The sequence below is a fragment of the Ovis aries genome, chromosome 3 (assembly GCF_016772045.2).
Source record: "Ovis aries strain OAR_USU_Benz2616 breed Rambouillet chromosome 3, ARS-UI_Ramb_v3.0, whole genome shotgun sequence".
Taxonomy (NCBI): domain Eukaryota; kingdom Metazoa; phylum Chordata; class Mammalia; order Artiodactyla; family Bovidae; genus Ovis; species Ovis aries.
The window spans coordinates 95,876,597-95,893,877 of NC_056056.1; the positions used below are offsets into that span (position 1 = coordinate 95,876,597).

General features: G+C 44.3%; 1 protein-coding gene across 5 annotated transcripts in view; it reads left to right on the plus strand.

Moving 5' to 3' along the window:
- TET3 (tet methylcytosine dioxygenase 3) overlaps nt 1–17,281 on the plus strand; it is a 111,746-nt gene that overhangs the window by 74,287 nt on the left and 20,178 nt on the right. For all 5 annotated transcript variants that reach the window (XM_015094461.3, XM_042248101.2, XM_042248102.2 and 2 more), the window contains 2 exons: nt 5,061–5,151; nt 12,107–12,200. In XM_015094461.3, the coding sequence (XP_014949947.3) occupies nt 5,061–5,151; nt 12,107–12,200 (185 nt within the window). The remainder of the gene's footprint in view (nt 1–5,060; nt 5,152–12,106; nt 12,201–17,281) is intronic.

Consider the following 17,281-nt stretch of genomic DNA (forward strand, 5'->3'; position numbering starts at 1 on the left):
GCTGTTCTGTGGCATGTGGGGTCTTCCTGGGTCAGGGATCAAACCTGTGTCTCCTGCATTGGCAGGCAGATTCTTTACCACTGAGCCACCAGGGAAGCTCTGTTTTTAAAACTTTTTGTTATGAAATAATTTTACATTTATAGAAGAGCTGCAGAGTTGATGCAGAGTTCCTGTATGCCCTTTACCCAGTATACCCTAACTATAAATGTCTTACATAATTATGGTACATTTAAAACTAATGCTTTAATGTTGGTACAGTGCTATTAACTAAAGACTCTGGATTTTGTCAGTTTTCCCACTAATGTCCTTTTTCTGTTGTAGGGACCATCGCAGAATGCCACATTGTGTTGAGTTGTGTGTCTCCCTAGACCTGACACAGAGTTATCGGCCGTAGCACAGTGTTTTACAGTATTTGTGTAAAGTTCTTTTGTTCATAGCCTTACAGTATCCAGTCAATATAGCATTTTCTAGAGTTACTATTACATAGTCTTTTTTTCTTTCTCTTAGAAAAATTCATATAAAACTTAGCCATGTTGTTGTATGGATCAATTTTTTTAAATTGCGGTGAACTTCATATAACATACAACTAAGCGTTTTAAAGTAAGCAGTTCAGTGACATTCAGCACGTTCAGAGTGTTGTGAAATCATCACCTCTGTCTAATTCCAAAACACTTTCATCACTCCAAAATAAAATCCTGCGCCTATTAAATTGTAACTCTCCATTCCTCCCCACTCCCAGCCTCTGGCAACTGTGATTCCCATTTCTGTTTCTCTGATTTACCTACTCTGGATATTTCATTTGAAGGGAATCATGCAATATATGTGATATCTTGTGTCTTGACTTTTCCACTTAGCATAATGTTTTTGAAGGTGTCTCCACGTTGTAGCTTGTATCAGTAATTTATTCCTTTCTTTTTTTAAAATTGTGTTAAAATATATTTAGTATAAATTTTGCCATTTTAATCATTGTTTAGTGCACAGCTTAGTGTCATTAATTACATTCACAATATTATGCAATCATCGCCACTATCTGTTTCTAAAACTGTTTCAACGCTCTAAACAAACTCCGTACCCATTAAGCAATAACTCCTCATTCCTCAGTCCTCCCAGCTGCTGGTAACCTCTAATCTAACTTTTTCCTTAATGAATTTGCCTATTCTAGGTATTTCATATAAGTGGGATCATACAGTATTTGTCCTTCTGTGTTTGGCTTATTTCACGTCAGGAAGCTTGCACAAGCCTCTTATCCTCATCCATCAGAGGGCAGACAGAAGGAGCAAGAACAGAAAACTAACCAAAATGATCACATGGGTCACAGCCTTGTGTAGCTCAGTGAAACCATGAGCCATGCTGTGCAGCGCCACCCAAGATGGACGGGTCATGATGGGGAATTCTGAGAAAACATGGTCCACCATAGAAGGGAATGGCAAACCACTTCAGCATTCTTGCCTTGAGAACCCCATGAACAGTATGAAAAGGCAAAAGATAAGACACTGAAAGATGAGCCCCCTGCCCCGGCCAGATCAGTAGGTGTCCATATGCTATTAGAGAAGAGCAGATAAATAGCTCCAGAAAGAATGAAGAGTCTGAGTCAAAGCAGAAACAATGCCCAGTTGTGGATGTGTCTGGATGGTGAAAGTAAAATTCAATGCTGTAAAGAGTATTGTTGCATAGCAACCTGGAATGTTAGGTCCATGAATCAAGGTAAATTGGTAGTGTTCAAACAGGAGATGGCAAGAGTAAACATTGACATTTTAGGAATCAGTGAACTAAAATGGACGGGAATGGATGAACTTAATTCAGATGACTGTTGTATCTACTACTGTGGGCAAGAACCCCTTAGAAGAAAGGGGGTAGCCCTCATAGTCAACAAGAGAGTCTGAAATGCTGTTCTTGGGTATAATCTCAAAAACTACCAAATGATCTCAATTCATTTCCAAGGCAAACCATTCATCATCACAGTAATCCAAGTCTGTGCCCCAGCCACTAATGCCAAAGAAGCTGAAGTTGAACAGTTCTGTGAAGACCTGCAAGACCTTCTAGAACTAACACCAAAAAAAGATGTCCTTTTCATCATAGGGGATTGGAATGCAGAAGTAGGAAGTCAAGAGATACCTGGAATAACAGGCAAATTTGGCCTTGGAGTACAAAATGAAGAAGGGTAAAGGCTAACAGAATTTCGTCACGAGAATACACTGGTCATAGCAGACACCTTCTAGCAGCACAAGTGATGACTCTCTGCACGTGGACTTCACCAAATGGTTAATACCAAAATCAGATTGATTATATTCTTTGCAGCATAAGATAGAGAAGCTCTATACAGTCAGCAAAAATAAGACCAGGAGCTGAGTGTGGCTCAGATCATGAGCTCCTGATTGCAAAATTCAGACTTAAATTGAAGAACATAGGGAAAACCGCTTGGCCATTCAGGTATGACTTAAATCAAATCCCTTATGATTATATAAGTGACAAATAGATTCAAGGGATTAGATCTGGTAGACGCAGTGCTTGAAGAATTATGGATGGAGGTTCATAACATTGTACAAGAGGTGGAGACCAAAACCATCCCCAAGAAAAGGAAATGGAAGAAGGCAAAATGGTTGTCTGAGGAGGCCTTACAGATAGCTGAGAAAAGAGAAGTGAAAGGCCAAGGAGAAAGGGAAAGATATACCCAACTGAATGCAGAGATTAGCAAGGAGAGATAAGCAAGCCTTCTTAAGTAAACAATGCAGTGAAATAGAGGAAGACAATAGAATGGGAAAGACTAGAGATCTCTTCAAGAAAATTAGAGGTCACAAGGGAATGTTTGATGCAAAGACGGGGACAGTAAAGGACAGAAGCAGTAAGTGCCTAACAGAAACAGGAGAGATTAAGAAGAGGTGGCAAGAATACACAGAAAAACTGTACAAAAAAATGTCTTAATGACCTGGATGACCACGATGGTGTGGTCACTCACCTAGAACCAGACATCCTGGAGTGTGAAGTCAAGTGGGCCTTAGGAAGCATTACTACAAACAAAGTTAGTGAAGATGATGGAATTTCAGCTGAGCTTTTAAAAATCTTAAAAGATGCTCTTAAAGTGCTGCATTCAATATGTCAGCAAATTTGGAAAACTCAGCAGTGGCCAAATGAAAAGATCTGTTTTCATTCCAATCCCAAAGAAGGGTAATGCCAAAGAATTTTCATTCCAATCCCAAAGAAGGGTAATGCCAAAAAATTTTCAAGCTGTTGCACAGTTGTGCTCATTTCACATGCTAGCAAGGTAATACTCAAAATCCTTCAAGCTAGCCTTCAACAGTACATGAACTGAGAACTCTCAGATATGCAGGCTGGATTTAGAAAAGGCAGAGGAATCAGTGATCAAATTGCCAACATCTACTGAATCAGAGAAAAAGCAAGAGAATTCCAGAAAAACATCTGCTTCATTGACTACACTAAAGCCTTTGACTATGTGGATCACAACAAACTGGGAAATTCTTAAAGAGATCGGAATACCAGATCACATTTCCTGCCTCCTGAGAAACCTGTATGCAGGCCAAGAAACAACAGTTAGAACCAGACATGAAACAACAGACTGGTTCAAAGTTGGGAAAGGAGTACGTCAAGGCTGTATATTGTCACTCTGCTTATTTAACTTCTATGCAGAGTACATCATGCAAAATGCCAGGCCGGGTGAATCACAAGGTGGAATCAAGATTGCTCGGAGAAATATCAGTAACCTCAGAAATGCAGATGCCACCAACCTAATGACAGAAAAAGAAGAGTAACTAAGGAGCCTCTTGATGAAGGTGAAAGAGGAGAGTGAAAAAGCTGGCTTAAAACTCGACATTCAAAAACTAGGACCGTGGCATCCGGTTCCATCACTTCATGACAAATAGATGGGCAGAGAATGGAAACAGTGACAGACTTTATTTTCCTGGGCTCCAAAATCACTGCAGATGGTGACTGCAGCCATGAAATTAAAAGACACTTGCTCCTTAGAAGAAAAGCTATGACAAATCTAGATAGCATATTAAAAAGCAGAAACACCGCTTTATTGACAAAGGTGTGTACAGTCAAAGCTGTGGCTTTTCCAGGAGTCATGGATGGATCTGAGTTGGATCATAAAGAAGTCTGAGTGCCCATGAATTTATGCTTTCAAACTGTGGTGTTGGAGAAGACTCTTGAGAATCCCTTGGACTGCAAGGAGATCAAATCAATCAATCCTAAAGGAAATCAGTCCTGAGTATTCATTGGAAGGACAGATGCTGAAGCTGCAATATTTTGGCCACCTGATGTGAATAGTTGACTCATTGGAAAAGACCTTGATGCTGGGAGAGACTGAGGGAAAGAGGAGAAGAGGGTGACAGAGGATCAGATGATTGGATGGCAGTATGGACTCAATGGACGAGTTCGAGCAAACTCAGGGAGATAGTGAAGGATAGGAAAGCCTGGCGTGCTGCAGTGCATAGGGTCACAAAGATGGGACACGACTGAGCAACTGGACAAGAACAGCAGAATGTTTTCCAGGTTCATCCATGCTGTAGCATGTATCAGAATAAATCCTTTTTATGGTCACATACTATTCCATTGTATGGATATATATGTTCATCTGTGTTGATGGACGCATCTGCTGGTTTTCACCTTTGGCTCTCGTGAATATGCTGCAATGAACACTGCGTACAGGTCCTGTTGGAGTCCTTGTTTTCAGTTTGTTTGGGATCCATACCTTAAAATGGAGTGCTTTGCTAACCTCTGGTTTAGACTATATGTAGTGATAAACTAAATGCCAAAGTGGTTAGACCTCAGTCTTGATAGTATGTAGTTTTATGAGACTTTAAGATTTTTGCCAACTTGGTCCATGTATAACGGTGTTTCATTGTGATTTTAATTTGTAGTTCCTGATTTCTATTTTAATTTGTATCCTGATTTCCTGAGTTTGAGTGTATTTTCACATGTTTGTGAGCCATTTGAATTTCCTGTTTTATAATGTGCCATTCATTTTCCTATTGGTGGTTTGCCTTCCTAAATTTCTGTTGGTGAATTGATGTCTCCAAATGATGTTTACTCTGTTTCTACAGAACAAATAGTGGAGAAAGATGAAGGTCCATATTATACTCATCTGGGATCTGGCCCCACAGTAGCCTCCATCCGGGAGCTCATGGAGGAGCGGTGAGTGACGCACAGATGTCCAAGGAGAAATGGGCAAGTTGTCAATAGAACGTGCATTTTAAGCACCTCTCATTTTCATTGCCTTACCCTAGACAGCCTACAGAAAGGAATCCCTGATACCCAGACTGTGGAAAGTTGAATGTGGGATTTTCCCCCGCTCATGGTCTGGGTTTCTTTCTGTCTGTAGGTCTGCCCTTCGTATATCCCTCTGTCCCCGCTTTCTCTCTCATAATTGACAGTTTTCCTTTAAGGAATGGGGTTGAGTGGCTGTCTGTCCTGTGGAGTCCCCAGGGCTGAATTTTGCACTACCTTTCCTGTGGCATTGTTCAGCAGGCTCTTCTGCCCTGTGTCCTGTAAATCGGCAGTTACATCTAAAGGCTTGATCAGAATCTGATTGTTTCTTTCTTTTAAAACTACTTCTAGGTGATGTTTTGTACCACCACTGGGAGGAATGTATGCCTCATATTTGGCCAGTGGCACCTGTTTAGATGATCTCCTGAGTCATTTTGACATGATCCTAGGAATTCTTGATTTCTTGTATTTTTATGGGGGAGAGATTATTTAGAAAAGAGACTCCAGGTGCTGGGAGTGTTCATTTCTCTAGGCCATTTCAAGTAGAAAGAGCCAAGATCTATGTGTAGGTGTTTTATTTTTGTTATTGTTTAGTGATTAAATACATTTGAGTTCATGTACATTTACAATTCAATACAAGACTGTAGGGCTTTTACTTAGCAGCTCTGTTTTGCTTTTTTACCAGTAAAAGTAGTTTTATATAAATAGAAACTTTTAAATCCATGTGTGTCCATAGTAGATACTAAATACTGTGAGTTCCAAAGTGTAGGCAGGTAAAATAGCTTGGTGCTTGAGAACACTGGGACCCTGGAGCTGGACTAAGGTCCAGTCCTGGCCCTTCCACTACTGCTGAGTTCTTTGGTAAGTTGCTTTACTTCTGTGTGGCTCGGTTTTCTTATCTACAGAATAGGGATGATAAAAGTATGTACACTGAAGGAGAATTATGAGCATAAATGGAATTGATGTCCAGAAAGCATCTGGTGCTTACTAGTAAATATTACATACGGGGGGTCTACATCATATCCACATGGACTGTGGGTTTTTTATAACTAATGTTTATTAATATTTTAATAGTAAAGTCACAGATTATGTAAGACATAAACATGTTGGCTCATACATATGCATACAGATGTGGAAGGCCAAGGGCTGAGTGGCTTAGAATTTCCAGAAATTTGGGGACCAGATTTTATCTGCCCAGTGTAGCTAAACTGATAAATCAGTAGAAAACATGATTTTGAACTGCATAACTATAGTGATGTCCTCGAATGAATAAAAGGTAAGATGGACGGAGGACAGTGATCTACTGTAAACACTCTTAATTATCCTGTAGCATCTGGAAACATTTGTATTCATAGTAGCCCATCAGAAAAGCATTTGATTAAAGACCCAGTCTGTAAATTCAAGCCTGATTGAAAGAGCACCTCTGAGTCCATGAAAATCATCAAAAAGTCTACAGATTACAAATGCTGGCAAGGATGTGGAGAAAAGGGAACACTTAAAACAGTCTGTGGGCTTCCCTGATAGCTCAGTTGGTAAAGAATCTGCCTGCAATACAGGAGACCCCAGTTCAGCTCCTGGGTTGGGAACATCCACTGGAGAAGGGATAGGCTACCCACTCCAGTATTCCTGGGCTTCCCTTGTGGCTCAGCTGGTAAAGAATCCGCCTGCAATGCAGGAGACCTGGGTTCGATCCCTGGGTTGGGAAGATACCCTGGAGAAGGGAAAGGCTACTCACGCCAATATTCTGGCCTGGAGAATTCCATGGACTGTGTAGTACATGAGGTCACAAAGAGACGGACACGGCTGAGCGACTTTCACTTTCAAAACAGTATGTGGGATTGCTGAGAAAAACAGATATCATATTAACACAAATTATGTGGAATCTAGGAAAACAGTTCTGGTGAACCTGTGTGCAGGTCAGGAATCGAGATGCAGACATAAGGAGTGGACGTATGGACAGGGGTTGTGGAGGAGATGGGGAGAGGAGGGTTGGAGGAATTGGGAGAGTAGCGTTGACATATATATATATACACACTACCATGTGTAAAATAGAGAGCTCATGGGAACCTTCTCTGTAGCACAGGGAGCTCAGCTCCCTGCTCTGTGATGACCTAGAGGGGTGGGATGCGGGGGTGGGGTGGGAAAGAGGTCCCAAAGGGAGGGGATGTGTGTATACTTACAGCTGATTCACTTCATTGTACAGCAGAAACTAACACAACCTTGTAAAGCGATTATACTAAAAGAAGACCAGTGTGTGTGGTTTTACACGCACCCCTGCATGTGCCCACATGTATATGTGTTGCAGCTTTGAGGCTGGAGTGGGCATTATTTTGGCCAGTGATTTTTGTGAGGAATTTTGACACCATTGTTTACAGGTTGAGGGCTGCAGTGGAGTCAGATATACAAGTTTGATCTGAGATAGTTTTTACATTTGTTCGTTTCTTGGTAACAGTTTTATAAGATTTCTAGACACTTCTCTAAATTACTTTTAGTTATAGAAAAGTATGCTTTGAAAGAAGGATTAAGAGATAATGATACAGTTGAGATTTGTCCTTTCCTTTTTTCTCATTGCTTTAAAAATAACAGCCAAGTGTAGATTCTTCAGAAACTGATCCAAGGGAGGAATTCCTCTCAAGACCAGGAATACTTGTGTTTTTCCTCAGCAACTGGTTTATTTTTATCTTAAGGACCTTGTAAATCATGGAACAGATTGTGTTTCCATCTTTATGTTGGCTGTTAGTAAGCTTAGCACCAGATTTGTGTATCCTCATTAAGAGGAACGTAATTTCTCATCTTTGGCCCATGGAAGTCTATGCAGGTTCACCCCTGAGTCCTTCATACGTAACCCTAAGGAGCCTTCATTAGCTTCCTTGATTTCTTATGCGATGAAATGTTCTAGACTCATCTCTTTAAAATATGCATAAGATCCCACTGTTTGCATTTTGCATACAAATGTCATGTCTGTCTGTTTCCCCCTTTACTCTGATTTTATCACCTGTTATTTTTATCACATAGACATCTTCTTAAGCTTCTTCTGCAACAAGGAGGGGAATGAATGATTGCTGAAACACACCTTGATGGGAGTCTAGTTTGTGAATGATCTGAGCTATCTCTTTCTCTAGACTCCCCCGCCCCCCACCCCACCCTTTCTCTGCAGGACCACTCTACAGCCAGGAGTTGGCCAAGACGAGGAGGGAAGAAAACTGAAATCCAGGGGATGTTGGTGCTTTTAGCTTATCTGGTAAAGACTTTGGAAGGAGGGGGAGGTTCAAAGCAAGTCCTGAAATATTATACAATTTATTAATGGGTTCCATACCTCCAGGTACCCAAGTCCTTGTCACCATAGGTGATTGGAGTCAGGTGTTTAAACCCATGTCTGAGAAGGGCCTGCTGCACAGGGACATGTGTCCTGTAACTGGGAAGGGGATTCTCTGCAGCCTAGCAGTTCATTACATGTTCATTCTAGGAATGAAGCACCAACACCCTGCTAGCAAATCCTCTGAGTTTGGGGGGAACTGGTCTCATTAATGTGTGATGGAGGTAACCCCAAAGAATCACAACTTTAGATCAGTGGTTATCAAGCTTGAGCATGCTTCAGGTTTCCAAAGGACTTGTGAAAGCGCAGATGGCTGGACCCCAGCCCAGGGTTTCTGAAACAGCAGGCCTGGGATGGGATTTGAGAGTCTGTATGCTCGTCCCAGCACCACCTTTGAGAATCACTGGCTAAGACGATCAAGTTACCCTTTAGAATAAACTTTCAGCCTATCCTTGCAGACTTGACTTTATGGTCTAGGAGTTCACCTCTATCCTAACCTCTTAATGATAGGCCAGAAACTAAGACATTTAAGAAAAAAAGAGTTAAATCCAGAGTTGTTGGTTGTCTTTAAACACAGAGATAGTCCTGGTTAAAAAAAATTCTGCCTGATCAGACAGTGCTTGGCTCTTTTATTTGCTCTCAAGTACAAAGTTCACTGCAAGAAGCATTTCTCATGAGGATAGCACAGTGGGGAAGGTCTTGGTCAGAAAGCCCGAGTCTGTGTCCTCAACTCACCGTTCTGTGGGGAACGATATCCTGTGGGTTTCAGTGAGAGCAGTATGGTTGCTTTGGGTCATTCTTCCCACAGCGGCCCCAGAACACACTGAATGCCCAGGCTCTGCGCGCATGGGCCTCTTCCGGATAAATGCTTGTGGGGTTGAAAGTTTTCCAGGAGTCAGACAAGAGCAGGACTATCTGGTCTTTTCCTCTTGAGCCAGACCACGCTATATATAAACTCCCCGAGTCCTGTCTGCAAACACATTCTATAGCATAGCCTGAAAACTTTAATGTAGCAGTTATCAGCTTTTCACTTCATTCCCGAGATCTTGAGTGAAATAGAAAACATTGAACTCAGAGAAACCTTAGATCAGCATTTTCAAAAGTACTTGTTTTCTTTTCCAGTTACAAAAATAAAACATGTCTATAAAAGGCCATTTTTAAAAAGCTTATAGTGAATAAAGCTAATTATCCTCCGAGAAGAAAAAATTTTTTCAAGTTTAATTTTTTTCTAAGCATTTGCAAAGATACATGTACGTGATTAGAGAAATTTTGAACAAAATGGGACCAAGAATACTATACCCATGTTGGTGGATACTTTCTTCTCCACTTGATTTTTTTCACGTCAGTACATATAATCCTGTTGAATCCTTTTTGATAGCTATATGGTTTTCCATTACATGGCCATTTATTTAATTATGTTTTATTTAGTCAGTCCTATACTAGATATTTGGGCTTCCCTGGTGGCTCAGTGGTAAAGAGTCTGCCTGCCAACACAGGAGACGCAGGTTCGATCCCTGGGTCAGGAAGATCCCCTGGAGAAGGAAATGACAACACACTCCAGTATTCTTGCCTGGGAAATACTGTGGACAGAGGAGCCTGGCGGGGTTTTGTGACAATCCATGGGGTCACAAAAGAGTCGAACACAACTCAGCAACTAAACAACAACAATACTGCATATTTTCGTTGTTTCTAAATTTTCTTGTTGATGCAACAATATCTTGTTCCTAAATGTTGGTGTATTTGTACAAGTTATGTCAGAGATAGAGAGTCCTAGAAGTGAAGTGGATAAGATAATTACGTATATGTATGTGTATAAAGAAAATGTAAAACAGTAGTGGTTATGATAGTTATGATACAAATGCCTAGTAGTTATGATAACATTACCCTCTATTAAATAATATACTGAAATAATATGCCATGACCAAATTGGATTTATTACAGAAATACAACAATTGTTGGATTTAGACAGTCTGTTAAAATAACATACCTTGTTAATTGACCAAAGGAGAAAAACCATTCTTCTATGTCCTTAGTTGTTAAAAATGTATTTGATAAAATTGATCAATGCTTTTTTTAAAGGTTTTGAAAAATTTATTTATGGCTGTGTTGGGTCTCATTACCTCCTGTGGGCTTTCTCTAGTTGCGTGACTAGGGGCTGCTCCCTAATTGCCATGCATGGGCTTCCCATTGCAGTGGCTTCTCTTGTTGCAGAGCATGGGCTTTAGGGCGCACGGACTTAGTTGCCACTCAGCATGTGAAGTCCTCCCGGAACAGGGATCAAACCCATGTCCCTGCATTGACAGGTGAATTCTTAACCACTGGACCACCAAAATTATCAATTCTTGATTAAAAATTCTTAGAACAGGAAACCCTTAATAGAGCTCTTCAAAATAAGGGAGTCTCTGTCTGTAGCCCAAAGTTAGCAAGCTGCATGCTCAGGGGTAAGTAGTTGGAAACATTTCCAGGAAAGTCAGGAAATAAGCAAAGATGCCTGCAGGAGCTCCGGAAGCGCTAACCAGTACAGACAGACAGGAGCCTGAAGTAGAGCCATGGAAAGTGGAAAGGAGAAGCTGGCAAATAACTGTTATTCTCAGATGATACAATATTGTATTAGAAACTAGAAGCTATTAAAAATAAGACAATTTAGTAAGATGGATGTTTGCAGTGTTACGGGCTCTTCCTTTGTGCCAGAAACTGACGGATTGGCCAGGAAGTTCATTCAGGTTTGCCAGCCCCTATTCCCGTATGGACTTTTTGGCAGTGCTTTAAGGCACTCCCAAGCCTAGGAGACAGGAACCATTTTTATGTCCATTTTACAGATGAGGAAACTGAGGCTTAGAGAAGTTCAGCTGTTTGGCCATAGTCTTGTAACAGAAGGGCTGCGTGGGCTCTCAGGCCGCAGCTCTCTGACCCTGAGGCTGCGCTGTAGCAAGCATTGCCCCCGGGGTAGTTGTGTGCCCTTGGGCAAGTCAGTTCGGCTCTGAGGGCCACAGTTTCCTCACCTCTGAACATGGCGAATCCCTGAGTGTATGCACACGTGTGTGAGCCAGGGCAGGGGTGTGTTCAGGAACCAGACGTGTTTACTGTAAGTCCAAGGGGATCTCGGAGGCAGTTTGTACTGGGAGGCCACTTCCCCCTGGCCTCAGCTATCTTTCCTCATCTGTTCAGATGTCATTTGGGGATTGTTGAAAGAGAGTAATAAGGATTTCCCCGTTTGTTTTCTTTTGTCTATTGAATTTTATAGACTTGGTAAGTAGCTAAGACTGCTAACAGGGCTGATGCAAATGCCTGTGTTGAGCCTTTGGTTTGAGTGCTCAGAGAGAATCATCAGAGAACTTGTGCCCTGGGGCAGGATGGAGCCAGGTAGGCTAGAGGCCTTGAGGTCTGTAAGTGGAGCTGTGTTCTCAGAGGCTCGAACTCAGAATAAACGTTTAAATCTTTCTCTCCCTTCTCTGTTGCCCCCATAGTAACTAGAAACCCAAGCAGAAAAACCCTGAGACTTGCCTTCTTACCAGGACTCCTTTGGGATTCAGTTGTGCTAATGGTGGCTTCTGTCTTGCTCTCCAGGTACGGAGAGAAGGGGAAAGCCATCCGGATCGAGAAGGTCATCTACACGGGGAAGGAAGGGAAGAGCTCACGTGGCTGCCCCATCGCAAAGTGGGTACGTGTCAAAGCTCCACAGCCCAAACTGGACTGGGGAGTGGGGGGCGGATGTGTGCACTCCCCGGGGAGCTATGAGCCAGCATCTGGTGCTGTCAGGGTCATCTTCCCCCAGCCTCAGCTGCTGGTCCTCACTTTGTTTAAATGCCAGCTACTGATGTCCAAGGCTGGCCTTGGAGCTTCTCTAGTTGTTATACTCAACTTGTACTGCCCCTGTGGTTCAGGGCTGCAGGGGAAGGAGATGCTGAAGCTAGCTGGAGAGATCATCTTGCTCAAGGCTGGGCCCCACCGTGACTCCTCTGTCCCCTCCGTGTACCTTGGCGCTGGGTGTCCCTGTCTCTCGTCCATAAGATCTAAGCCTCTGAGCACAATCAGGACAGCATTGCATCTGCTGACTTCTGAGCCACTGTTTCCTGTAGGCAGCCTGCGTTTCATGGCAGAGGGAGCACCAGTAACTCAGACCCCAGTTTCACCCAAAGTTTTCTGACCCGTCCTTCCAGCCCTCATAGAGCACTTTAGAACCACTGTGGAACCCGTGCCCACAGCAGCAGCAAATTTATCAGGCAGCTGTTTGCTCACTGCTTGATAGGGAGACTATGCATGGAAAATAGAAGGCTCTGTCCCTGTGTTCAAACTGCTTGTAATGTAGAGACAGCAGGAAGTAAGATCGTGGAGACTTGAATAATCAAAGTTTAACATTGAGAGGCAGGCTTGGTGCTGTTGAGTTCAGGGGCAAGGGATGTGAGGGGCAGGAGGAGTTCAGGCTGGGTCTTCCAGAGAAGATGGATAGGCATGGGGCCACATTAAATGGGCAAGGAGAAAGGTGGGAGCATTCCTGGTGAGGAGAGTCATGTGGGCAAAGGCAGAAAGGTAGGGTGAACATGCACTCAGCTCACCGAGTGAAGGATAGTAGTAACATGAGCTTTGTCAGACTCTGTTTTTATCTGGTCTATATCCCATCCCTTTGCACCTTTACGTTTAATGAAAATAACAGGTATCTAAACCTGAACTTTGGAGAAGGAAATGGCAACCCACCCCAGTGTTCTTGCCTGGAAAATCCCAGGGATGGCAGAGCCTGGTGGGCTGCCATCTATGGGGTCGCACTGAGTCAGACACGACTGAAGCGACTTAGCAGCAGCAACAGCAGCAAACCTGAACTACCATGTATCTATTTGTAGCAATTTTCAGACAGTAGCACAGAATGATCTGGAAAAATCTGAAACACATAAGAGTATTCAGAGGAAGAATGTTTTCCCCACCCTTGTGAAAGATGGTCATTACAGTAGGAGGTTAGTTATTTCTCTGGCTGATCAGGGTGGGGTGTTATCCCTCCCAGAGAACCCATCAGGGAAGTAGTCTCTTTCCCTTCCTCTTGCTAATTTATGTAGTAATTTATGAGGAATTCCAAAGTATCCGGCAAGAAACTAAAGATCCCTGGGGCATTGGCAGACTTTTCAGCTTCAGAAACAGTTGCCACCTTAAAGAAAACAGTTGGCTCTGTGGACAGTGTTGAGGATAAGAATATGCATCTTAGTCCTCAGACACCCATGGTGAAACTCTAGCTCTTGACCAGCGCTCATGTGTCTCTGCCGAGGGCTGGGGAGGGAGGTGCCCAGGTGAAGTGTGAGATCCGTGTCTGGGGCTGTGAGAGGAAAGCGGAATGAAGGCAGGAAGAACGTGGTCCTCAGAACTCTGGTCCCTCCAGGCTCTGCGGACAGATGCCCAGAGCTGGGCACATGAACGCAGTGCTTTGTCCAGAGGTTGGAATAGCTTGTGGATATCACCAAGCCTGGTGGAGTGCCCGTTACCAGCGCCCGTCTTCTTTCTTTTTGAAAGAAAAGCTCATATAGAAGGGAATACACAGTGACGGAGAGGTGAGGAAATTCCACATCTGATGAGTGAGGATGAAATGAGAGGAGGGAAATTTTGTTGATGAGTAGAGTGGTAGATCGTAGAACTGTTACAGTGGCAAGAAGATGGCACCGCTGTGTCGTTTTTTGGTTTCTAACCAAATCGCATAGTGTGGTGAATTTCCCTTAATTTTTGCCTACACAGCCACCAAATACCCTGTGTATTACGATTGTAGGGCTCATCTAGAGTTCCACCTCCTTGGAAGCTGGAGAAGGGACAGAGGTTCCCTTTCTCTGCCCCCGAGTGGAAATGGCCCATGAATGCTAAGGACAGCTGATTCTCCGTGGCAGCACGGCCGTGGTCCGTCACCGTGGGGGTGGCAGCGTCCAGCTCCCTGGGCTGGGCAGCGCTTCCTGTGCTCTCCCTGCCGCCCCAGCCCAGGTCTAGGTCCTGGGTTTTCTTTCCAGCCAGGGTTCGTGTCTGTGTTTGTAGCCATTACCTTCAGCTACAAGCAGTGTGCCCGACAAGCTTTAGATTTAACCATCTGGGATCTTGGGTGACAAAGCTGAGGTGCATCATGGGTGCCCAGCAGATGTGTGTTCAGAGAATGATCTAAGAAACCAGTGGGGGACTCCCCCCCTCAGAGAGCCTGCTGGCAATGTCAGATTTTAAGGTGGCCTGTACAAAGTGTGGAAGTCAGCAAGCGTGGAGATGAGGGAGCAACGCAGGTAGCATTCCAAAGGCTCAGAATAAATGGAGGCACACCAGACGCAAATGCTGCAGACACGTAAATGGGCTTTTGGTAGAAGAGCCATGGAGGTGCTGCTCGGGCCAGCCTATAATGGTAACAAGTCAGAAGGCAGATACTTGAAGGCCCACTGGCAGCATGGTGGAGCAGACTTAACTGGGGAACCCCAGTGCTGGAGCTAGGACCGAGGGTGAGTCATGGGGGCACAGGCTGGGGTTTCTGCCCGGTGCTCTTTAGGCTCCGTGCTCAGGGAGTCCCCGCCCCAAGTCCAGGTGATTTGTTTATGATCCTGTGATGGCGCGTGAGCCGTCTCTGTTGCTGTGCTCTGGGTGTTGGTGTGTTCGCGCCTTACGTTGGCCTTTGACTTCTGCACTTTGTGTATTCCTTCCTGCTAGGTCCCTCCATAGAGTATGGGAGCTCCGCTTTGTCGCAGCTTTTTTGAGGCCTGTGAGGGTGTGGCCACAGGGCTGTCTGCTCGTGCCTCAGTACATTTATGTGTGACTCGGAGAAGGCGATGGCACCCCACTCCAGTACTCTTGCCTGGAAAATCCCATGGATGGAGGGGCCTGGGAGGCTGCAGTTCATGGGGTCGCTAGAGTCAGGCACAACTGAGCAACTTCCCTTTCCCTTTTCACTTTCATACATTGGAGAAGGAAATGACAACCCACTCCAGTACTCTTGCCTGGAGAATCCTGGGGACGGGGAAGCCTGGAGGGCTGCCGTCTCTGGGGCCGCACAGAGTTGGTCACGACTGAGGCGACTTAGCAGCAGCAGCAGCAGAGACATTTAGGGCTTCCCAGGTGGCTGAGGTAAAGAATCTGCCTGCTGGTGCAGGAGACCCAGGCTTGATCCCTGGGTCGGGAAGATCCCCTGGAGGAGGAAGTGGCACCCCAGTCTAGCATTCTTACCTGGAGAGTCCCATGGACAGAGGAGCCTGGCGGGCCACGTCCATGGGGTCGAAAGCAGTCCGACACGACTGAGTATGCACGCGCCGGCAAGCACGGACTGGAAACCCCTAGGGCACGGCCGCAGTCCGAGCTGTGACAGTGCAGCTGTCTCTGTGCTCTCCAGACGTGTGTCACACATGAGCGTAATTAGCCAGCGCTCTTCTGAGGCAAACCCTAGTACCTACTATGTGTGCAGACGCCCGTGAAATGCCCGGCTCAGTCTGCAGAAAGCCAGCCGCACGGGGATGTGATGATTGTCATTTCATATATTTACTGATCCACAAAAACAGTTTTACAAATAAAGTTGCAATCAATGCTTCCACAAAGGGTGGAGGTGGTGGGCACCATTACTGCTATGGCTCAAAGCAGGAACTCTTGGCCCAGATATGTTTTGTTCAGTATACAAGATGTCCTTTAAATTTTGAAGGAAATTCTGGTACATGCTGCCTTATGGATGAAACTTGAGGATGTTATGCTAAGTGAAATTAAGCTGTTCACTGAAGGACAATTGTACAATTCCACTTATGTGAGGTACCTGGCATAGTCAAATTAATAGACTCAGAAAGCAAAATGATTGTCACCATTGACTGGGCTCAGGGGAGAATGGAGGGTTAGTATTAAATGGGTGGAGAGTTTCTGTTTAGGAAAATTAAAAGTTCTGGAGATGAAAGAAATTCTGGTGATAGTTTATATAACAACGTCAGTGTGCTTAATGCTAATGAATCGTATACTTAAAATGCTAAATTTTGCATTATATATATATTTCCCACCATTTAAAAAATGAATTTTGTGTTCATATCTTTAAAAGGAGAGATTTCATATGAAAATCTGGATTTCTGTTTTCTTCTTCCCAAACTGGAAGGGGTAGGTGCCCTTGGCTGGAATTCTCACCAGGCAGTGACCCAGGGAGAGAGCCTGGCTTCCCATGTACCCTCAACTCCTTAGTTGCACCTCTGGCCTGCTTTCCTTACTGATAGTGCCTGCCTGGTGGCTCCCTCAGCATCAGCCTGCACTGATGTACTCATGACCAAGCCTGCCTCCAGCCCAGATACCTCCTGACCTCCAGACCCATTCTGTTGATTCTGCCCAGAATAGCCACCCCAGTGTTCCAAAGTGCCTCCACCTCGGGGTGCTCCCTGCTACCCTACCAGGAAACACTGCCCACACTCACCCACTTGTCTGCATCATGGAATGTCATTTAAGACTTGTGCCTGGCCCTCAGCTCCTATAGTGAGGTGGTCCCAAAGTCCCCTTTCTCCTGAAAGTCTCTAGAGTCCGTGTCTTTTCCTGTTCATTCCCCATTGTTCTAGTTCAGACTTTATCCGTTTTGCTTGTCTTATGTCAGTGGCCTCCCCATTTCACCCCTCTCCCAACCATCTGCTCCCCCTTCTAAAGCATGTAGCTATGAATGTAAGGGAGCCCCCTGCTTACTTTGTAGAAGTCCTGTCTCAAGTCCTTGTCCCTCCACTTGCCACTCAGAGCCCTTCCCAGTCTTCCTTCTTCACAGGCCCCCACCTCTGATCCAGTCACAGAATT